This window comes from Macaca mulatta, chromosome 5 (genome assembly GCF_049350105.2).
Source record: "Macaca mulatta isolate MMU2019108-1 chromosome 5, T2T-MMU8v2.0, whole genome shotgun sequence".
Lineage (NCBI taxonomy): Eukaryota > Metazoa > Chordata > Mammalia > Primates > Cercopithecidae > Macaca > Macaca mulatta.
In genome coordinates this window covers 111,209,639-111,233,998 of record NC_133410.1, presented here as the reverse complement: position 1 = coordinate 111,233,998, position 24,360 = coordinate 111,209,639, and the positions used below count along the sequence as shown (strand labels likewise).

The window sequence follows — 24,360 nt, the reverse complement described above, 5'->3', positions numbered from 1 at the left end:
GCCACCTGGAAGCTCGTACTGGGTGGAGCCCACCACAGCTCAAGGAGGCCTGCCTGCCTCTGTGGACTCCATCTCTGGGGACAGGGCATAGCTAAAAAAAAGCAGCAGAAACCTCTGAAGATGTAAATGTCCCTGTCTGACATATTTGAAGAGAGCAGTGGTTTTCGCAGCACAGAGGTTGAGATCTGAGAACGGACAGACCGCCTGCTCAAGCAGGTCCCTGACCCCTGAGTAGCCTAACTGGGAGACATGCCCCACTAGGTGCAGACCGACACCTCACACCTCACATGGCTGGGTACACCTCTGAGACGAAGCTTCCAGAGCAAGAATCAGACAGCAACACTTGCTGTTCAGCAATATTCTATCTTCAGCAGCCTCTGCTGCTGATACCCAGGCAAACAGAGTCTGGAATGGACCTCAAGCAAACTCCAACAGACCTGCAGCTGAGGGTCCTGACTGTTAGAAGGAAGACTAACAAACAGAAAGGACACCCACACCAAAACCCCATCAGTATGTCACCATCATCAAACACCAAAGGCAGATAAAACCACAAAGATGGGGAAAAAGCAGTGCAGAAAACCCGGAAATTCAAAAAATAAGAGCGCATCTCCCCTTCCAAAGGAACACAGCTCATTACCTGTAACGGAACAAAGCTGGACAGGAATGACTTTGACGAGTTGACAGAACAAGGCTTCAGTCGATCAAACTTCTCAGAGCTAAAGGAGGAACTCCGTACCCAGTGCAAAGGAAGTAAAAACCTTGAAACAAGAATGGAAGAATGGATAACTAGAAAAACCAATGCAGAGAAGTCCATAAACGAACTGATAGAGATGAAAACCATGACATGAAAACTATGTGACAACTGCACAAGCTTCAGTAACTGACTCGATCAAATGGAAGAAAGAGTATCAATGATTGAAGATCAAATGAATGAAATTAAGCGAGAAGAGAAGTGTAGAGAAAAAAGAGTAAAAAGAAATGAACAAAGGCCCAGATTCATGAAGTAAGTCCTTAGAGACCTACAAAGAGACTTAGACTACCATACAATAATATTGAGAGACTTTTAACACCCCACTGTCCACATTAGACAGATCGAGACAGAAAGTTAACAAGGATATCCAGGAATTGAACTCATCTCTGCACCAAGCAGACCTAATAGAGATCTACAGAACTCTCCACCCCAAATCAACAGAATATACATTCTTCTCAGCACCACATCACACTTATTGCAAAATTGACCACATAGTTGGAAGTAAATGACTTCTCAGCAAATGTAAAAGAACAGAAGTTATAACAAACTGTCTCTCAGACCACAGTGCAATTAAACTAGAACTCAGGACTAAGAAACTCACTCAAAACCACTCAACTACATGGAAATTGAACAACCTGCTCATGACAGAATACTGGGTACATAACAAAATGAAGGCAGAAAGAAAGATGTTCTTTGAAACCAATGAGAACAAACATACAACATACCAGAATCTCTGGGACACATTTAAAGCAGTGTGTAGACAGAAATTTATAGCACTAAATGCTCACAAGAGAAATCAGGAAAGATCTAAAATTGACACCCTAACATCACAATTAAAAGAACTAGAGAAGCAAGAGCAAACACACTCAAAAGCTAGCAGAAGGCAAGAAATAACTAAGATCACAGCAGAACTGAAGGAGATAGAGACACAAAAAAAAACCCTCCAAAAAATCAATGAATCCAGGAGTTGGTTTTTTGAAAAGATCAACAAAATTGATAGACCACTAGCATGACTAATAAAGAAGAAAAGAGAGAAGAATTAAATAGATGCAATAAAAAATGATAAAGGGGATATCACCACCGACCCCACAGAAATACAAACTACCATCAGAGAATACTTAAAACACCTGTATGCAAATAAACTAGAAAACCTGGAAGAAATGAATAAATTCCAGGACACATACACTCTCCCAAGACTAAACCAGGAAGAAGTTGAATCCCTGAATAGACCAATAGCAGGCTCTGAAATTGAGGCAATAATTAATAGCCTGCCAACCAAAAAAAATCCAGGAAAAGATGGATTCACAGCCAAATTCTACCAGAGGTACAAGGAGAAGCTGGTACCATTCCTTCAGAAACTATTCCAATCAATAGAAAAAGAGGGAATCCTCCCTAACTCATTTTATGAGGCCAACATCGTTCTGATACCAAAGCCTGACAGAGATACAAAAAAAAGGGAATTTTAGACCAATATGCCTGATGAAGATTGATGCAAAAACCCTCAATAAAATACTAGCCAACCGAATCCAGCAGCACATCAAAAAGCTTATCCACCATGATCAAGTGAGCTTCATCCCTAGGATGCAAGGCTGGTTCAACATACGCAAATCAATAAACATAATCCAGCATATAAACAGAACCAAAGGCAAAAACCACATGATTATCTCAATAGTTGCAGAAAAGGCCTTTGACAAAATTCAACAGCACTTCATGCTAAAAACTCTCAATAAATTCGGTATTGATGGAACGTACCTCAAAATAATAAGAGCTATTTATGATAAACCCATAGTCAATATCGTATTGAATGGGCAACAAGTGGAAGCATTTTCTTTGAAAACCGGCACAAGTCAGGGATGCCCTCTCTCACCACTCCTATTCAACATAGTGTTGGAAGTTCTGGCTAGGGCAATCAGGCAAGAAAAAGAAATAAAGGGTATTCAGTTAGGAAAAGAAGAAGTCAAATTGTCCCTCTTTGCAGATGACATGATTGTATAGTTAGGAAACCCCATCGTCTCAGCCCAAAATCTCCTTAAGCTGATAAGCAAATTCAGCAAAGTCTCAGGATACAAAATCAATGTGCAAAAATCACAAGCATTCTTACACACCAACAACAGACAAACAGAGAGCCAAATCATGAATGAACTCCCATTCACGGTCGCTTCAAAGAGAATAAAATACCTAGGAATCCAACTTACAAGGGACGTAAAGGACCTCTTCAAGGAGAACTACAAACCACTGCTCAGTGAAATAAAAGAGGACACAAACAAATGGAAGAACATACCATGCTCATGGAGAGGAAGAATCAATATCGTGAAAATGGCCATACTGCCCAAGGTAATTTATAGATTCAATGCCATCCCCATTAAGCTACCAATGACTTTCTTCACAGAGTTGGACAAAACTGCTTTAAGGTTCATATGGAACCAAAAAAGAGCCCGCTTTGCCAAGATAATTCTAAGCCAAAAGAACAAAGCTGGAAGCATCACACTATCTGACTTCAAACTATACTACATGGCTACAGTAACCAAAACAGCATGGTACTGGTACCAAAACAAAGATATAGACCAATGGAACAGAGCAGAGCCCTCAGAAATAATATCACACATCTACAGCCATCTGATCTTTGACAAACCTGAGAGAAACAAGAAATGGGGAAAGGATTCCCTATTTAATAAATGGTGCTGGGAAAATTGGCTAGCCATAAGTAGAAAACTGAAACTGGATCCTTTCCTTATTCCTTATACGAAAATTAATTCAGGATGGATTAGAGACTTAAATGTTAGATCTAAAACCATAAAATCCCTAGAAGAAAACCTAGGTAATACCATTTGGGACATAGGCATGGGCAAGGACTTCATGTCTAAAACACCAAAAGCAATGGCAACAAAAGCCAAAATTGCAAATGGGATCTAATTAAATTAAAGAGCTCTGCACAGCAAAAGAAATTACCATCAGAGTGAACAGGCAACCTATAGAATGGGAGAAAATTTTTGCAGTCTACTCATGTTACAAAGGGCTAATATCCAGAACCTACAAAGAACTCAAACAAATTTACAAGAAAAAAATGAACAACCCCATGAAAAAGTGGGCAAAGGACATGAACAGACACTTCTGAAATGAAGACATTCATACAGCCATCAGACACATGAAAAAATGCTCATCATCACTGGCCATCAGAGAAATGCAAATCAAAACCACAATGAGATACCATCTCACACCAGTTAGAATGGCAATCATTAAAAAATCAGGAAACAACAGGTGCCGGAGAGGATGTGGAGAAATAGAAACACTTTTACACTGTTGGTGGGACTGTAAACTAGTTCAACCATTGTGGAAAACCGTGTGGCGATTCCTCAAGGATCTAGAACTAGAAATACCATTTGACCCAGCCATCCCATTACTGGGGATATACCCAAAGGATTATAAGTCATACTGCTGTAAAACACCTGTACACGTATATTTATTGCGGCATTATTCACAATAGCAGACGTGGAATCAACCCAAATGTCCATCAGTGACAGATTGGATTAAGAACATGTGGCACATATACACCATGGAATACTATGCAGCCATAAAAAAGGATGAGTTTGTGTCCTTTATAGGGACATGGATGCAGCTGGAAACCATCATTCTCAGCAAACTATCACAAGAACAGAAAACCAAACACCACATGTTCTCACTCATAGGTGGGAACTGAACAATGAGATCACTTGGACACAGGAAGGGGAACATCACACACCAGGTCCTATTCTGGGGAGGTGGTAGAGGGGAGGGATAGCATTAGGAGATATGCTTAGTATAAATGATCAGTTAATGGGTGCAGCACACCAACATGGCACATGTATACATATGTAACAATCCTGCACGTTGTGCACATGTACCCTAGAACTTAAAGTATAATTAAAAAAAAAAATCTTTTACTAAAAGGATCCTACTACTTAAATTAATAATTAGTGTGTTCTTTTAGACTTTCGATATTATTTTGCTTTTATATTGTTACCTAGTTACAAAGTTAACGTTATTATTTCCCCAAGACATTTTTGTAAATAGGATGAAAGTCTCAAAGGTTTTAATTACCTTAGTTCAACAGGAGTTACTAGTATTTCTAACACTAGCACTTCAATTCTAATTATCATCCGAAACTGGGCTTTGGATTTCTTTCATTTGAATCTCTCTTATATTTACTGTTTTAAGTGATGCTCTGGAAATTTCACCTTTATGAGGCTGTGTTCTGGGATTTAGTATTTATCCAACAAAGAAGAAATGATTAAAGAAGCAGATAGATAATTAAACTATTCAGGTTAGGTGTTCTAAAACCTAATAGACGTCATTAAAAATTAAATTAGAAAGCCAGATTTCTCATTATTATTTCTTTTCTCAAATTCACAGAATGCTCATTTGGCTATATGCATGGTTTCTTTTAAATGATAATACAAAGTCTCTTATTACAAACTCAACAATTGCTAAAACATAAACCCCACAGTTTTCTCATTAGTAATTCTTTCCTCAAATTCACACAATGTTCATGTTATTACATGCCCAATAGCTTTTAAATGTTCATGAGAAAGATCTTATTGCTAAGTTTTAGGATTACTGAAATCACATCTGCCATTAAAATTTACTAAAAAACTCAGGAAAGTTCTTACAATATACCATTTCAGCTAAGTAGGTAAGTTATTTTAAAAATTCAAATCTTCTGGCATATATTCCGACTTATAAAGAGTAACTATGCTAAATAAAATTACAATGCACATTGTGTTTTCAATACAGATGTTCAAAGTGAACCATGGGCAAAATATTCACATTTTGTTAATAAAATGGCAGAGTAGCCCATGAAAGAAACAATTACTGAAATGTTTAATCTGGAAAAGAAAGGTACAGCTTTCCACAAAATGCTATTTTGTTTTGTTTTGTTTCTTTTTACTTTCCTCTTTTTTTGGTCTTTATTTTTTGAGACAGAGACTTATTCTGTCACCCAGGCTGGAGTGCTGTGGTGTGATCTCAGCTCATCGCAACCTCTGCCTCCTGGGTTCAAGCGATTATTTTGCCTCAGTCACCTGAGTAGATGGGATTACAGGCATACATCACCATGCTTGGCTAATTTTTGTATTTTTAGTAGAGATAGAGTTTTGCCATTGTCAGCCATGCTGGTCTTGAACTCCTGGCCTCAAGTGATCCACCTGCCTCGAACTCCCAAAGTACGGAGATTACAGGCATGAGTTACCATGCCCGACCACAAAATTCGTTAAATACATAATCTATGTGGGAGCAAAAGCAAATATAGAAAGGAAAACCAAATGCCCTGAAGGAGAAACACAGTGTGGGCTGGGACAAATCCTTCGAGGTCAAACAAACCTAAAATACACTGTGGCAATGCCTCTGCAGTTGCTTCTTCAGGGGTAGAAAGTGCTTTTCACCTCCTCAGTGAGTTCACAGATACCCTGTGTGGTCCAGACACCAGAAGATTTAGACAAATCCCATGTCATACTTAGTCCAAGATGCTTGGGAGACTCACTGAAGTGCAGCCTTTCCTTCTATCCAGCCTGTTACAGTACAGCTTGATCTGGTCTGAGATCTCAGTCTCAGATTTTGTTTTATCCAATCCCACAATACTTCTAGGTGCCCTCACGACAGTTGCAAAACCTCTAAACCTCCCTGAAATTACATAAATTAAACAGTCTCTTATTGTCTCTCCTTGCCATGCCATGGTTTGCTGCCACCAAGTTAGAGTAATTCTGTCTGTCATTACTCAGACCTCTGACTTGAAATGGCTCTTTCCTGATGGTAAAACCTGAATCATCCTGTGCCTGCCCAACATCCTCCCTTCTACAGGCCACCAGAGCTTGGTGGTAGAGAAAAATCCTTGAGAAAAGCCGTGACTCTTTCTTTCCCCTCATTTCCAATACAGAGGGTAAAAAAGAAACAGCATTTTCCTACTTACCTAAAAACTAGCAAACTCACTTTTTTTTCCACTTCAAGCTGTGAAAGAAATCATGAGTTGCATATTTATAGCATCCTGAAAAATTGTCCAGAAGTCATAAATTATGTTTATTTTTTACTATATTCAAAGATCCCCACCCACAACAGAAAGACCAACAGAAAATATGTTTGGGGACTACTTTACTTCTACACTGACTGAATAGTCACAATGCAATATATTACCTTTATTAATCTTTTTTTGTTATGAACATAATTTTTAAGTAGAGGATAAGGTGGACTTGTCACAAGGAAATGAAACAGTCCGTTTTTCAAGCTATTACTTTTGTACTTGCTTTGGAATTATAATATAGACATTTTGTCAAATGTCCTCAGAGTCTCCAGTTTGACAAATGTTATTTCACTGCCTGTCCTTTTCTAAGACATGTTTACCTTTTCCTTTGTTCTAAAATATGTTGTTCATATAATACAAAAATAAAACTCTAATAGAAAAATGTGTCACATGAAATAATAACAAATCCTCCAATTCTAATCTAGTTCAAACACATAAAGCTTCATGACAACTTGTCAGCTACATTATCATTGATAGTTTTGTTAAAAATCCTATAAGTTTTTATGGTAAATTTTATGGTAAATTTGAAGATACTTAGACTTCCTTTCTCTACCCCCTTCTCCCTCTCACCCACACGAAAAACTGAGGCAATTAAGCAAAGTTATAATTCTAATTATCAAGTCGTTAGAAATGGCCTTTATTTCACTCTGAAAATTTGATGGAATAAGCACATATTCCTAATAAACATCACAAACAAAAAATAATTTTCACAAACAGATAACAATAATAAATGAAACTAAGGAAAACATACACTGAGCTTAGAAGTGTCCACATGAAAGTAACAATTTCTAGGTTGACACCACATGTTCCCTTTTTGGTGATATTTTGGTTTGTCTAACTCCTTAATCTCAAAGCATGAGACAGATGATTTGACTTTCATTTTACTTTATGTTATGCAGGTCTGAATAAAGAAGGAATTCATTTCTTAGGGGTTCTTTCTAATTGCTCTCTCCATCTGCTTGTAACAGCTTTAAAATGAGCCCATCACAACGGCTACCTTGTAATGAATAAGCTGTTTTCCATTGACATTATCTGGAATTTTTTTGACCTAGGCAAAGTAATTTGTCCACATTTTGGCACAACAGAGGTTGCTTCTTCCCTTCCTATTGACCGGTAGTAATTCACTCTTATTCAATCAACATTCAAACTTATACCAAAGCATGAATCCTCTTATCCTTCATTAGCTCTTCAGCTTACATTATGATTAACTTCATGGAAAGATCAACTTACCTGGCACAAACTCTCTCCTGAATCTGCCATTCTGAATAGGCATTCCTTTGCCTTTGCTGTTGGGTAGTACTTAATTTTGGTTGTGGCTTTAATGATTCCATCACAGTAGACATTGACATGGACTGAACCAGCAGGAAACTCTTATGAAAATAATAAACAAGAATTAGGGGCAGAGTATTTAATGCATATTCATACTATTACATCTTTTAGAGAATATAAAAGAAGTCTTTAAAAATTCATAACACTTTTACTAATCTCTAGCACTTAAAATCATTTTTAAAATTCTTGGTAGTTGGAAACCACAAAATGAAATGTACAATTTTAGACTTAATTGCTTAAAAAAAACTTAAAATACAAAACGTATGTTAAAATAACAATAAAAGTAAAGCACTAAATTATTTGTCCCTACTTAGTTACTAATATAACTTTTCTTCATAACATTCTATAATCTTGACAAAATTCTTTAGAATTTGGAAAAGTATAGCCATTTATCAAAAGTTAGGTATTTATTATTTATCTTATGAAAACAATTTAATTAATTACAGGCAAGTTTCTCAAAATTGTAATTTGAAAGAGTAGAGCTGATTTAAATTATACAACTCGTATTCAGTTGACTACAATGAAAAACCCTGGGAAAGGCAAGGTTTAATGCCCAGATACTAAAGTAGTATTTACATCATACATTCATCTAAAGCCTTTTTGAGAACAAATTGTTCAAAATGAATGATACACTACATTGTGAACTGTGCTGTAATATATGAGCAGCATTAAAGTTATATAAGAATTTAGGACTGTCTATGAAAGAATACCAAAAAGCAATCAATAAAAAGTTATTATGTTTTAGTGTAAGAAAAGTAAACAAAATGTAATTCTTTAAATTCATTTATGGAACAAATTTTAAGAGTTTTTAATCTGTCATTGAGATACTTCCCAAGTTCTCCCAGAAAACTGTCACTCAAATATCTAGGGTTAGGAATAAGTCATTAAATATGAGCTTTGAATATTTAAAATTTTTAAGCTTTAAGTATTAATTTCACTTTATCTCATGAAGCTGTTAAAGGACTTCTTATAATATTGCTGAAGGAAATTTAAATGCAACGAAAGCAATCTTAAGCTTAACTAGGTCAAGGAGCTGAAATTTCTTCCTCTCATATTTCTTGACTAGATGCCTTGCCTGTATTATAATGATATATGCAGAAAAATAGGAGCTCTCTCTTCCCAAAGAAGCATTCATCCAATAGAGAATGTAAGGGAAACTACAACAAACAAAAATGAAAGTTTTAAAGCACATCTCATCAGCTAAAGCAGTGTGCATATGGTAAAGGGGGTTCTAGAGTTATTGGAGTCAAATGAAATCAATTTCAGCAGATTTAATAAAGATAAATTTCAATGTAAATGTTATGATAAGTCATAAAAATTATTTTGAAAGAAGATATTAATTTTGTTTATCACAAAAGAGATTTGGAGTTTTACCGTGGAGAGTTAACCTTTTGAAAGAAAATCAGGTAATGAATCATGAGAGGTATATGGTGAGATTTGCTTGGTAGTTTTTTGATACAGAGTAGATAAATATTCTATATTTTTTTAATCTAACATGAAACTGAACTGATTTATTCTTGAGTCCTTAACTCAAAATTTTACCAGTGCATCTACTGATAATGATGTCGATTTTAGAGTAATCCTCCAAGGAGATGCCTTTTAAAGTGTTGTGTTTGCTGTATACATTCTCATATTTGTTAAATGGCAGTTATTAAATCAATACCTAATTACTGGTCCCAACTATATGTCACAGAGAATGCCTTATAGATTCATCTGGTTGGGAGGCCTCCTCAGTAATATATTATTGAACTGACCTTTATGTGAGCAGTATCCTGTACTGCTTGAACATTATTTTACTTTAATTTTGGTTCACTATGATGACTGTATTTTACAGTTTCTCAGTAAAACTAAAAACCAATTAACGTAAGGACTCAAATAGAAGAGAGTAAAATTAAATGTTGTTTACCGTCTGGACGAAAGTAGTCAAGCAACACCTAACCCTGTAAGTGCACACAAATACGGGTCAAGATCTCCAAACCAAGCAAGGATATTACTGAGTCGGCCGTGAAGAGGAAAACAGGCACAGAATGGAAGGGAAAAATGGAACTCCTTGCTCCCATCATTTCAAATCTCAAATTCTGTTACATTCAAATGTCTTTGTCAACCTTCCCCTTCTCTATACTTAAGTGATCTGTCCTTGATGAGGTACAAATTGAAGTAATTTATGAGAACTATAATCCAAAGGTATTTCTGAGTAGTTAAAATATTTCACTAATTCTATAAAAGTGGATATTTCACAAATCTATTAATTTCAGAGCTCTTTTGTCTGCGTATGTCTATTGTCTGAGAAGCTGTGTTCCTTTATGATCCCATTTTAGACTTTTCCCATATGGTAAACATTAAATGAACCCACTACTGTTTCCATGAAAATGAAATAAACATGGCTCTATTTGGATTCTAATATTATCATTAAATAAATATAGGTGGCTTCAAAACCTGGGTCATGCCTAAAAATTAATATCAATTTAAAATATGTTAAAATTGTTTCCCTGAATTACGATATTTATAAAAATATATTATCAATGGTTATTTTCTTAAGCAGGTTGAGCATAATATTTGGCATATCCTGAAGTATTTTTCATGCTCTTCTAATGAAATATAAAGTTATAATTTACATTATCCAGAGCAGAGTTTCTAAATAAAGAGATTCTAAATCTTTGTGGATACATTATGCATTCCTTTCAAATTTTAATTGGTTATCTTCCTGCTGCATTAAATTTTTTTCTCACAGTACTATAAGTACCAGAAGAATACTCTCTACATTCTTTGTAAAAATTAAAAATTAGTTAGTATTTACAGTTTAATGGTTTCACATATATTTATTATAAGTTTTGACATAAGCTGAGATTTTAGTAACTCAAATTGCTTTAGTACAAAACAGTCCCTGTCAGTGACAAACCTATGGTTACCATTAGGAGGGTGTGGTTTCTAGAAAATAAATTAATTATAGGTGTGGCAAGTTATTGAGCTGAAGGGAAAGGGGAGATGGCAAAATTAGAAGACATTTTCTCAAATAAAAACATCAGGTTAAGATGTTTCCATGTGTCAAAAGGGAAAGATGCTACTTAGTAAAAGAACATCTTAAGATTTCACCACCTATCACCATAATTGTACTTTAAAATAATTTTTGTTTATCTCTACATTGTTACCAACTGAAAATATCTGGCACTGCTGCTGTTTTTTATGGAAGACCAATAATTAATGATTCAATTTTTTAGAGACATAGACTTCTTCAGATTATCCATTTCTCCTTGTGTGACTTTTGGTGGTTTATGTCTTTCAAGAAATTTGTCCATTTGTCTAAATTACCAAATTTGTATCCATACTCACTATTATCCTTTTAATGTTCCTTGGTCAGTAGTAATTACCCCTATCTTATTCTTGATATTAGTAATTTGTGTCTTCTCTCTTTCTTTTTTGGTTAGCCAGGCTAAAAGTGTATCAATTTGGTTGATCCTTTCAAAGAACCAGCTTTGGATTTTGTTGAATTTCTCTCTTATTTTCCATTTCATTGTTTTCTGCTCTAATTTTTATGATTTATGTTATTCTGCTTGCTTTACACTTAAATTGCTCATCTTTCTATAGTTTCTTAAGTGGAAGCATGGTTATTTATTATATATGTTTCTTCTTTTCTATTATAAGTTTTTAATGATAAAAATTTCCCTGTCCATACTTTTTATCTGCATTCCACAAACTTTGTTAAGTTGCATTTTAATTTATTTCAAATTATTTGAATTTTACCTTAGAAGTGTGTTACTCAATCTCTGAATTTGGGGGATTTTCCAACTATCTTTCTGCTGTTGATTTCTATTTCAATTCTATTGTGGTCTGATAACACAATTTGTATGATTTCTATTCTTTTATATTGAATAGAGTTTATTTTTTAAAGATGCAGCAGATGGCTTATCTTGGTGAATGTTCCAAATGAGTTTCAGAAAAATGTGCATTCTACTGTTGTTGGATGGAGTATTCTATAAATGTCAATTAAATCAAGTTGATTAACAATAGTGTTCAGTTCATTTATATACTTATTGATATTCTGTCTGCTGAGTCTATTAATTACTGAAAGACAGTGTTCAAATCTTATATAATAGTGTCTATTGCTCTTTTCAATTCTAGCAGCTTTTGCTTTACATATTTTGACACTGTTGTTAAGTGCATACATGTTTAAGAGTTTTCTGTTTTCTTGGAGAATATGTCTTTATCATTATATAATGCTTCTGTTTATTCATGATAATTTTTCTTTTTCTAAAGTCTTCTTTGTCTGAAATTAGTACAACTTTCCAGATCTACTTTGATTAGCATTATCACGGTATTAGGTTGGTGTATCTGCGTTTTGATCTCTGCTTCATTTTCTCATTCTTCTTATATTCCAATTTCATTACATTATTTTCAATGCCATTTGCAAAACTGCAATTACTTTTGCACCAACCTCCAACCTACCTTGCTCCAACCCTTTCACTTTTCACTTTTGATTTACCCATGTCTTAATATTTAAATTGAGTTTCTTATAGACAACATATTATTGGGTCTTGTTTGTTATCCATTCTGGCAATCTCTGTCTTTTAACTGACGTTCTTAGACTATTCACTAAACTTAAGTAGTGATTACTTGGCTTCAGTAACGTGGTTGGGTTATATCTACCATACTTGTAATTTTTTTTCCCCTACATTTTTCTTTGTTCTCCCTCTCTACCCCAACCTTTTCTGCTCTCTCTCAAAATTATTTGAGAATTTTGTAGGATTCCATTTTCTCTCTTCTTAGCCTACTATTTATAGTTTTTAAAAAATTTTTAGTAACTGTCCTAGAGTCTGAAATATACATTTTTAACAAATTTAAGTCCCTCCTGTCCCTTATGATATTGCTGTCATTACTTTCACTTATCCTTATGCTGTAATCACGCAACACATTGATAGTGTTTACTTCAGACACACATTTATCTTTTAGATCAATTAAAAATAAGAAAAATGAAGGATTTTGTTTTTACCTTCATTCATTTATTCTCTGATGCTCTTTCTTCATGTAGATTTAAGTTTCTCACCTATATTATTTCCTTTCTTTCCCAAATAACTTCTTTTAAAATTTCTTGCTGCGCAGGTCTGCTGGTAATAAACTCCTTCATTTTTCTGTCTTAAAAAGTCCTTATTTCTCCTTTGTTCCATATTCAGGATAATTTCACTGAATACAGAATTTTAGATTGGTGGGTTCCTTTTTTTCACAATACTTAAAATATTTTACTTCACTATTTTCTTGCTTGTGTGGTTTCTGAAGAGAAATTCAACATAATTCTTATACTCGTTTCTCTACAGGTAAGTTATTTGTTTTCTCTGACTTCTGACAAGATTTTCTCTTTTGTTTTCAGTTTTCTACAGTTCAAATGTAATATGAATAGGTGTCAATATTTTATATTTATCTTTCTTTGTGTTACTTGAGCTTCCTATATCTGTTTTGATCGCTGCCATTAATATGTAAACATTTATTGTTCTTCATTTTCTCATTCTTCTTGTATTCCAATTACATGTATGTTAGACCTTTTGAAATTGTCTCACATTTCTTAGATGTTTTGTCCTTTCTTTAAAAGACAAACAAACAAACAAAAACTTTTTTCTCTTTACCGTTTATGCTTGGGAAGTTTTCATAGACCTGTCTTCAAGTTCAATGATTCTTTTCTGACCTTTGTCAAGTCTACTAATGAACCTATTAAAGTTACTTTTTAATTTCTGATACAGTGGTTCTGATTTCTAGCATTTCCTGTTGATTCTCAAAATTTATCTCAGTTTACATAATCAATATGTTCTTTCATGTTGTCTACATTTTCCATAAGATCCTTTCATATCTTAATCACTTTTAAAATCCCTCTCCGAAAATTTCATCAACTGTGTCGTATCTAATTCTAGTCTAATGCATGCTTTGTCTCTTTAAATTGTGTTTATCTTGCTTTAGGAATGCTTTGCAATGTTTGGTTTTGGTTTATGACTAGATATAAGGTAAATAGTCCTGTAGTGAAAGAATTTATAGGAATCTGTTTAGGAGTTGGACTGTATTTAATGTTTGTTGTAGCTATCGGTGCTAGCGGCTTTAAATTCCTCTACCATTTTTGTTTCTGTCTCTCTTTTTGATTATGTACTTTTCTAAGTACTTTACCTAGAGAGAGTCTGGATCTTGCTGGGATTTTTCAGCTGGTTGGTTGCGCTTTTTAAACAGTAATCCACTGTCATGCTGGTATCCTGCTGTGGTAACCATAAGGTGGTAAGGAAGGAAAGCATTCTATATTCTTATGATTAAGTCTTAGTCTTTTAGTGACTCTTCACTGTGACTTTACAAGTGTTTTTGCTGTGGCGTAGCTTCCCTTAATCCCCCTTAAGTGAGACAGGAAGGCCAGAGGGAGCCACAGTGTAATGATGTCCTTTCCAAGCTGGAATGAGGCTCTGGTAAAGTGTTTTCTTCTGGAGAGTAGGCCTGTGCTATGGGGAACATGCTGGAAGTATTTCACCACGATTATTCTTCCTCTGACCCCACCAGGGTTCCATGGGATCTTTCTCAGATATTCATTGTACAAACCTGGTGGGATTCATGGAGGTAAATCCTACAAAAGTGTGGGGACCTCCTAAAACTACTGCCTCCAGGAGTTTCTCACTCTCAAACTAATCCATTCTCAGCTTTCAGACTTCTGTCAAAATTTTTTTTTTTAATTTATTTATTATTATTGTACTTTAAATTGTAGGGTACATGTTCATAACGTGCAGGTTTGTTACATATGTATACTTGTGCCATGTTGCTGTGCTGCACCCATCAACTCATCATTTACATCAGGTATAACTCCCAATGCAATCCCTCCCCCCTCCCCCTCCCCATGATAGGCCCCTGTGTGTGATGTTCCCCTTCCTGAGTCCAAGTGATCTCATTGTTCAGTTCCCACCTATGAGTGAGAACATGCGGTGTTTGGTTTTCTGTTCTTGTGATAGTTTGCTAAGAATGATGGTTTCCAGCTGCATCCATGTCCCTACAAAGGACGCAAACTCATCCTTTTTGATGGCTGCATAGTATTCCATGGTGTATATGTGCCACATTTTCTTAATCCAATCTGTCACTGATGGACATTTGGGTTGATTTCAAGTCTTTGCTATTGTGAATAGTGCTACAATAAACATACGTGTGCATGTGTCTTTATAGCAGCATAATTTATATTCCTTTGGGTATATACACAGTAATGGGATGGCTGGGTCATATGGTACATCTAGTTCTAGATCCTTGAGGAATCGCCATACTGTTTTCCATAATGGTTGAACTAGTTTACAATCCCACCAACAGTGTAAAAGTGTTCCTATTTCTCCACATCCTCTCCAGCACCTGTTGTTTCCTGACTTTTTAATGATCGCCATTCTAACTGGTGTGAGATGGTATCTCATTGTGGTTTTGATTTGCATTTCTCTGATGGCCAGTGATGATGAGCATTTTTTCATGTGTCTGTTGGCTGTATGAATGTCTTCTTTTGAGAAATGTCTGTTCATATCCTTTGCCCACTTTTTGATGGGGTTGTTTGTTTTTTTCTTGTAAATTTGTTTGAGTTCTTTCTACGTTCTGGATATTAGCCCTTTGTCAGATGAGTAGATTGCAAAAATTTTCTCCCATTCTGTAGGTTGCCTGTTCACTCTGATGGTAGTTTCTTTTGCTGTGCAGAAGCTCTTTAATTTAATGAGATCCCATTTGTCAATTTTGGCTTTTGCTGCCGTTGCTTTTGGTGTTTTAGACATGAAGTCTTTGCCCATGCCTATGTCCTGAATGGTACTACCTAGGTTTTCCTCTAGGATTTTTATGGTATTAGGTCTAACATTTAAGTCTCTAATCCATCTTGAATTAATTTTCGTATAAGGAGTAAGGAAAGGATCCAGTTTCAGCTTTCTACTTATGGCTAGCCAATTTTCCCAGCACCATTTATTAAATAGGGAATCCTTTCCCCATTTCTTGCTTCTCTCAGGTTTGTCAAAGATCAGATGGCTGTAGATGTGTGGTATTATTTCTGAGGACTCTGTTCTGTTCCATTGGTCTATATCTCTGTTTTGGTACCAGTACCATGCTGTTTTGCTTACTGTAGCCTTGTAGTATAGTTTGAAGTCAGGTAGCGTGATGCCTCCAGCTTTGTTCTTTTGACTTAGGATTGTCTTGGAGATGCGGGCTCTTGTTTGGTTCCATATGAACTTTAAAGCAGTTTTTTCCAATTCTGTGAAGAAACTCATTGGTAGCTTGATGGGGATGGCATTGAATCTATAAATTACCTTGGGCAGTATGGCCATTTTCACGATATTGATTCTTCCTATCCATGAGCATGGTATGTTCTTCCATTTGTTTGTGTCCTCTTTTATTTCACTGAGCAGTGGTTTGTAGTTCTCCTTGAAGAGGTCCTTTACATCCCTTGTAAGTTGGATTCCTAGGTATTTTATTCTCTTTGAAGCAATTGTGAATGGAAGTTCATTCATGATTTGGCTCTCTGTTTGTCTGTTACTGGTGTATAAGAATGCTTGTGATTTTTGCACATTAATTTTGTATCCTGAGACTTTGCTGAAGTTGCTTATCAGCTTAAGGAGATTTTGGGCTGAGACAATGGGGTTTTCTAAATATATAATCATGTCATCTGCAAACAGGGACAGTTTGACTTCTTCTTTTCCTAACTGAATACCCTTGATTTCTTTCTCTTGCCTAATTGCCCTAGCCAGAACTTCCAACACTATGTTGAATAGGAGTGGTGAGAGAGGGCATCCCTGTCTTGTGCCAGTTTTCAAAGGGAATTTTTCCAGTTTTTGCCCATTCAGTATGATATTGGCTGTGGGTTTGTCATAAATAGCTCTTATTATTTTGAGGTACGTTCCATCAATACCGAATTTATTGAGCGTTTTTAGCATGAAGGACTGTTGAATTTTGTCAAAAGCCTTTTCTGCATCTATTGAGATAATCATGTGGTTCTTGTCTTTGGTTCTGTTTATATGCTGGATTATGTTGATTGATTTGCGAATGTTGAACCAGCCTTGCATCCCAGGGATGAAGCCCACTTGATCATGGTGGATAAGCTTTTTGATGTGTTGCTGAATCCGGTTGCCAGTATTTTATTGAGGATTTTTGCATCGATGTTCATCAGGGATATTGGTCTAAAATTCTCTTTTTTTGTTGTGTCTCTGCCAGGCTTTGCTATCAGGATGATGTTGGCCTCATAAAATGAGTTAGGGAGGATTCCCTCTTTTTCTATTGATTGGAATAGTTTCAGAAGGAATGGTACCAACTCCTCCTTGTACCTCTGGTAGAATTCAGCTGTGAATCCATCTGGTCCTGGACTTTTTTTGGTTGGTAGGCTATTAATTATTGCCTCAATTTCAGAGCCTGCTATTGGTCTATTCAGGGATTCAACTTCTTCCTGGTTTAGTCTTGGAAGAGTGTAAGTGTCCAGGAAATTATTCATTTCTTCTAGATTTTCCAGTTTATTTGCGTAGAGGTGTTTATAGTATTCTCTGATGGTAGTTTGTATTTCTGTGGGGTCAGTTTTGATATCCCCTTTATCATTTTTAATTGCGTCGATTTGATTCTTCTCTCTTTTCTTCTTTATTAGTCTTGCTAGTCGTCTGTCAATTTTGTTGATCTTTTCAAAAAACCAACTCCTGGATTCATTGATTTTTTGGAGAGTTTTTTGTGTCTCTATCTCCTTCAGTTCTGCTCTGTCTTAGTTATTTCTAGCCTTCTGCTAGCTTTCGAATGTGTTTGCTCTTGCTTCTCTAGTACTTTTAATTGTGATGTTAGAGTGTCAATTTTAGATCTTTCCTGCTTTCTCTTGTGGGCATTTAGTGCTATAAATTTCCCTCTACACACTGCTTTAAATGTGTCCCAGAGATTCTGGTATGTTGTATCTTTGTTCTCATTGGTTTCAAAGAACATCTTTATTTCTGCCTTCATTTCGTTATGTACCCAGTAGTCATTCAGGAGCAGGTTGTTCAGTTTCCATGTAGTTGAGCGGTTTTGATTGAGTTTCTTAGTCCTGAGTTCTAGTTTGATTGCACTGTGGTCTGAGAGACAGTTTGTTATAATTTCTGTTCTTGTACATTTGCTGAGGAGTGCCTTACTTCCAATTACGTGGTCAATTTTGGAGTAAGTACGATGTGGTGCTGAGAAGAATGTATATTCTGTTGATTTGGGGTGGAGAGTTCTATAGATGTCTATTAGGTCTGCTTGGTGCAGAGATGAGTTCAATTCCTGGATATCCTTGTTAACTTTCTGTCTCGTTGATCTGTCTAATGTTGACAGTGGAATGTTGAAGTCTCCCATTATTATTGTATGGGAGTCTAAGTCTCTTTGTAAGTCTCTAAGGACTTGCTTTATGAATCTGGGTGCTCCTGTATTGGGTGCATATATATTTAGGATAGTTAGCTCTTCCTGTTGAATTGATCCCTTTACCATTATGTAATGGCCTTTGTCTCTTTTGATCTTTGATGGTTTAAAGTCTGTTTTATCAGAGACTAGTATTGCAACCCCCGCTTTTTTTTGTTCCCCATTTGCTTGGTAAATCTTCCTCCATCCCTTTATTTTGAGCCTATGTATGTCTCTGCGTGTGAGATGGGTCTCCTGAATACAGCAGACTAATGGGTCTTGACTCTTTATCCAGTTTGCCAGTCTGTGTCTTTTAATTGGAGCATTTAGTCCATTTACATTTAAGGTTAATATTGTTATGTGTGAACTTGATCCTGCCATTATGATCTTAACTGGTTATTTTGCTCGTTAGTTGATGCAGTTTCTTCCTAGCCTCGATGGTCTTTACATTTTGGCATGTTTTTGCAATGGCTGGTACTGGTTGTTCCTTTCCATGTTTAGTGCTTCCTTCAGGGTCTCTTGTAAGGCAGGCCTACTGGTGACAAAATCTCTAAGCATTTGCTTATCTGTAAAGGATTTTATTTCTCCTTCACTTATGAAACTTAGTTTGGCTGGATATGAAATTCTGGGTTTAAAATTCTTTTCTTTAAGAATGTTGAATATTGGCCCCCACTCTCTTCTGGCTTGGAGAGTTTCTGCCGAGAGATCTGCTGTTAGTCTGATGGGCTTCCCTTTGTGGGTAACCCGACCTTTCTCTCTGGCTGCCCTTAAGATTTTTTCCTTCATTTCAACTTTGGTGAATCTGGCAATTATGTGTCTTGGAGTTGCTCTTCTCGAGGAGTATCTTTGTGGCGTTCTCTGTATTTCCTGGATTTGAATGTTGGCCTGCCCTACTAGGTTGGGGAAGTTCTCCTGGATGATATCCTGAAGAGTGTTTTCCAACTTGGTTCCATTTTCCCCCTCACTTTCAGGCACCCCAATCAGACGTAGATTTGGTCTTTTTACATAATCCCATACTTCTTGCAAGCTTTGTTCATTCTTTTTCTTCTTTTTTCTTTTGGTTTCTCTTCTCGCTTCATTTCATTCATTTGATCCTCAATCGCAGATACTCTTTCTTCCAGTTGATCGAGTCGGTTACTGAAGCTTGTGCATTTGTCACGTATTTCTCGTGTCATGGTTTTCATCTCTTTCATTTTGTTTAGGACCTTCTCTGCATTAATTACTCTAGCCATCCATTCTTCCACTTTTTTTTCAAGATTTTTAGTTTCTTTGCGCTGGGTACGTAATTCCTCCTTTAGCTCTGAGAAATTTGATGGACTGAAGCCTTCTTCTCTCATCTCGTCAAAGTCATTCTCCGTCCAGCTTTGATCCGTTGCTGGCGATGAGCTGCGCGCCTTTGCCGGGGGAGATGCGCTCTTATTTTTTGAATTTCCAGCTTTTCTGCCCTGCTTTTTCCCCATCTTTGTGGTTTTATCTGCCTCTGTTCTTTGATGATGGTGATGTACTGATGGGGTTTTGGTGTAGGTGTACTTCCTGTTTGATAGTTTTCCTTCTAACAGTCAGGACCCTCAGCTGTAGGTCTGTTGGAGATTGCTTGAGGTCCACTCCAGACCCTGTTTGCCTGGGTATCAGCAGCAGAGGCAGCAGAAGATAGAATATTTCTGAACAGTGAGTGTACCTGTCTGATTCTTGCTTTGGAAGCTTCCTCTCAGGGGTGTACTCAACCCTGTGAGGTGTGGGGTGTCAGACTGCCCCTAGTGGGGGATGTCTCCCAGTTAGGCTACTCAGGGGTCAGGGACCCACTTGAGCAGGGAGTCTGTCCCTTCTCAGATCTCAACCTCCGTGTTGGGAGATCCACTGCTCTCTTCAAAGCTGTCAGACAGAGTTGTTTGCGTCTGCAGAGGTTTCGGCTGTGTTTGTTATTGCCCTGTCCCCAGAGGTGGAGTCTACAGAGACAGGCAGGTTTCCTTGAGCTGCTGTGAGCTCCACCCAGTTCGAGCTTCCCAGCAGCTTTGTTTACCTACTTAAGCCTCAGCAATGGCAGGCGCCCCTCCCCCAGCCTCGCTGCTGCCTTGCCGGTAGATCACAGACTGCTGTGCTAGCAATGAGGGAGGCTCCGTGGGTGTGGGACCCTCCCAGCCAGGTGTGGGATATAATCTCCTGGTGTGCCCGTTTGCTTAAAGCGCAGTATTGGGGTGGGAGTTACCTGATTTTCCAGGTGTTGTGTGTCTCAGTTCCCCTGGCTAGGAAAAGGGATTCCCTTCCCCCTTGCGCTTCCCAGGTGAGGCAATGCCTCGCCCTGCTTCAGCTCTCGCTGGTCGGGCTGCAGCAGCTGACCAGCACCAATCGTCTGGCACTCCCCAGTGAGATGAACCCAGTACCTCAGTTGAAAATGCAGAAATCACCGGTCTTCTGTGTCGCTCGCCCTGGGTGTTGGAGACTGGAGCTGTTCCTGTTCGGACATCTTGCTCCGCCCTCACCCCATCAAAATTAACACTTAAGTGCTCCTACTAGTTTGTGGCTCCAGTGGCTTCTGCTCTAGGTAAGTAGATTTCAAGTGACACTCTCTTAATTCATCGTTTTCTCCAGCTTTTTGAATAGTGGATTGCCCTTGTCAGAGCTCAGAAGACAATACCCCACAGTATGACATCTGGGTGTGCTGCATACTTTGAACTAAAGAAGACAAAAGGGCCTCAGAAGCAAGGTCTTTCTGACCTTCCATCTTCATGTCTCCCACCCTTCTTCCTGCCCCTGATCCAGTCATAGAAGCAAGAATTCCTCTTCCCCAAGGCAGATCATAGAAACTAGAACTCCTCTTTCCCAAAGAAAACCACAAAACCAAAAAAGGTCTCCTTTCTCTCTTCTCCCTTAAAGATCCTCATTTCAGAGAAAGCCTGCTCCATACATGGGAGGAAAGAATGTCACATAGAGAAGCCAACAAAAATCCAAACAGACAGGCCTTACTGGGTCCTCCTCCCCTCAAGCTTGTTACCACTAGTTCATACTCTTTTGTTCAATCACTGTTCTACATGGCTGTTTATTCTTCGTTGAACCTAACCATAAAAATAGACAGTTTCCCCTGGGTCCTTGGGTCTTCATTTCTGAAGGCTCCTACAAATCTTTGATAAAATAAATTTGTTACGCTTTTCTCTTGTTAATCTGTCTTTTACACATGCACACGTATGTTTATTGCGGCACTATTCACAATAGCAAAGACTTGGAATCAACCCAAATGTCCATCAGTGACAGACTGGATTAAGAAAATGTGGCACATATACACCATGGAATACTATGCAGCCATAAAAAAGGATGAGTTTGTGTCCTTTGTAGGGACATGGATGCAGCTGGAAACCATCATTCTTAGCAAACTATCACAAGAACAGAAAACCAAACACCACATGTTCTCACTCATAGGTGGGAACTGAACAATGAGATCACTTGGACTCCGGAAGGGGAACATCACACACCGGGGCCTATCATGGGGAGGGGGAAGGGGGAAGTGGGGAGGGGGAAGGGGGGAGCGGGGAGGGATTGCATTGGGAGTTATACCTGATGTAAATGACGAGTTGATAGGTGCTGACGAGTTGATGGGTGCAGCACAGCAACATGGCACAAGTATACATATGTAACAAACCTGCACGTTATGCACATGTACCCTAGAACTTAAAGTATAATAATAATAAAAAATAAAATTAAATTAAATTAAAAAAAGAAAAAAAAATCTGTCTTTTATTATAGGAGTTACAGCTGTGACCCTTATGATGGTGAGAAACTAACACCTGCAACTAACACCTTCCAACTTTAATTCTCTAATGGGTTCAAGAAACGTGGTCGATTTGTAGTTGTTCAGCTTTTTCTTGTAAAAATGGGCTCTTTACTGTTGGGGCTAAAACGATTAGTCTAAATATTACTTGTAAAACTTTTGTTTTCCTTATATATCTGTGCACATGTACTGGGTCATGATGTAAAATGTAGTTCTTACTAGTTGTTCTTAGTAGGGTCCAAAACATTTCAAAATACAGTGACATGAAGCAGAGAAAATAAGGCTCTGGGCCTATTTCTGCTGAGGCATTTTCCATCCATACTCCCAAACAGGTTCAGGTAACCATCTTGAATATTGATACAAAGCAGTCAATGTTTTGGGAGAAAATTTCTCATCAATTTACAGAATATAACAGTTGAAACAAATACTTAAATAAGTTTAATTATGATAGTTGGTAAATAGTGGTTTATTTATCTATTTATTACAAATTTGTTGTTTACCCATGGAGACAATATTATGTCTTGGTATATCTTGGAAAGCATGACGTATTCATTTTCTGCTTTTCTTATAATTAATTTGAACTTTGACATGTTTTATTCTTTATACTGTCCTAGCCAGTAGGTATACTGAGCAAAAATTTTTAAGTAATGTGAATAATTATATTTGACATCTTGATCTGCTATTCAGGAAATATTATTTAAGTGCTTCTGAATCTGCAATATTGATGTTTCTATGGTGACTTTAGTCTAACTACATTTAAATTCTGAAACTAATTAGTTAGAAAATTTTATTCATTAAACCACTTAAGAATGTGACATAATGAAGTAGGGGGCATTGAGACAAGAAAGAAAGAAAAGGAAAGAGACAGAGTTTTTCTCATTTCACTTCTACATATGCTTATCCATGACAGAAAGCAGTGTCTGAAATGTTTATAAATGTTTAGTATGGAGTTTTTCCTTCTTATAATCCAACTTCAGTCTAAGCTGTGCAAGGAAATCCATACACACGCTTTCCACACAAAGAGAAGTCTGTAAATGCTTTGTAAATAGACTGCAAAATCACTATATTTTAAAAGGAATACATGTTCAAAATGTGTTTGACATGATCTTTAATTTAAAATATTTTTGCCATTTCCAAATTTATAACAAGATTGAGCATATTTTTATTTCCAAATATTTTATAAAGTTCACATTGATGAGGTTTTGTAAGATGATTTTATTCTCTGATCATGAAAAGACATCATAAATGTACAAACCAAGTAGTCTTACATTTATATTAAGATATCTGGAAATTAGTATTAGATTAATATTAGAGTTTGATTTTAGCACAATTATTGTTGCAAGTATGGTTATTCCATCTGGAATTTTAAATCTGATACAATTTATCATGCTATAAGCAAAGCTGGATAATCAAATGATTAGCTTTGTAAGTGAGATAAGGAAAAGATGAGAAGATTATACATACAAATTGCACCATACTGATAAAATAAAGGGGAAAAAATGCTTTTCAGAGACACAAAAATATACCAGAGACTTGGGGGGAAAAAACACAGAAAGGGAAGAAAATAGAGTTTATTAATAAAACTCAAAATAAATTGCTAATCCAAATGTCACAACAAAGCACACAATTTTAGTTATATGTTTAGTAAATGCCATATATTTAAATGCTGTCTGCTGACATATTTAAAAATGTATGATGTTACTGGATGTCATTTCATTACACAGTATACAAACTAATTTCTCATAATTTACATGTTCTTACTTTTGCAAATCCAGATTAATAATAACAACCTTGGGTATGTGAAAACTAAACACAGGAAACACCTGCAGAACAATATTAGTTTTTGTAGGGAAGTGAAACCATTTATCATAAATTTATTGGAAGGAACTCAGGATGATGTTTCATACTTATTAACTCACAAACATTCTTACCTAAAGCTTTCATGCACCAGACTTTCTTACTCCAAAGGGCTGGCCGTGTTCTAATACGCTTATTATTTGATGTAAATTCAACCTCCACAGAATCACCAATTACTTCATCTCTCAAAATTATGAATATTTCACCAGGATTCTGTAAGTTGAAAATGTAACCCATTTAAGCATTTGAAAAAGTTTACAT

The 24,360-nt window shown here is 36.6% G+C and overlaps 1 protein-coding gene across 5 annotated transcripts in view; it reads right to left on the bottom strand.

Moving 5' to 3' along the window:
• BANK1 (B cell scaffold protein with ankyrin repeats 1) overlaps positions 1 to 24,360 on the bottom strand; it is a 319,844-nt gene that overhangs the window by 225,389 nt on the left and 70,095 nt on the right. For all 5 annotated transcript variants that reach the window (XM_001108807.5, XM_078002029.1, XM_078002032.1 and 2 more), the window contains 2 exons: positions 24,174 to 24,312; positions 8,031 to 8,170 (listed from right to left, as the gene is read on the bottom strand). In XM_001108807.5, the coding sequence (XP_001108807.4) occupies positions 8,031 to 8,170; positions 24,174 to 24,312 (279 nt within the window). The remainder of the gene's footprint in view (positions 1 to 8,030; positions 8,171 to 24,173; positions 24,313 to 24,360) is intronic.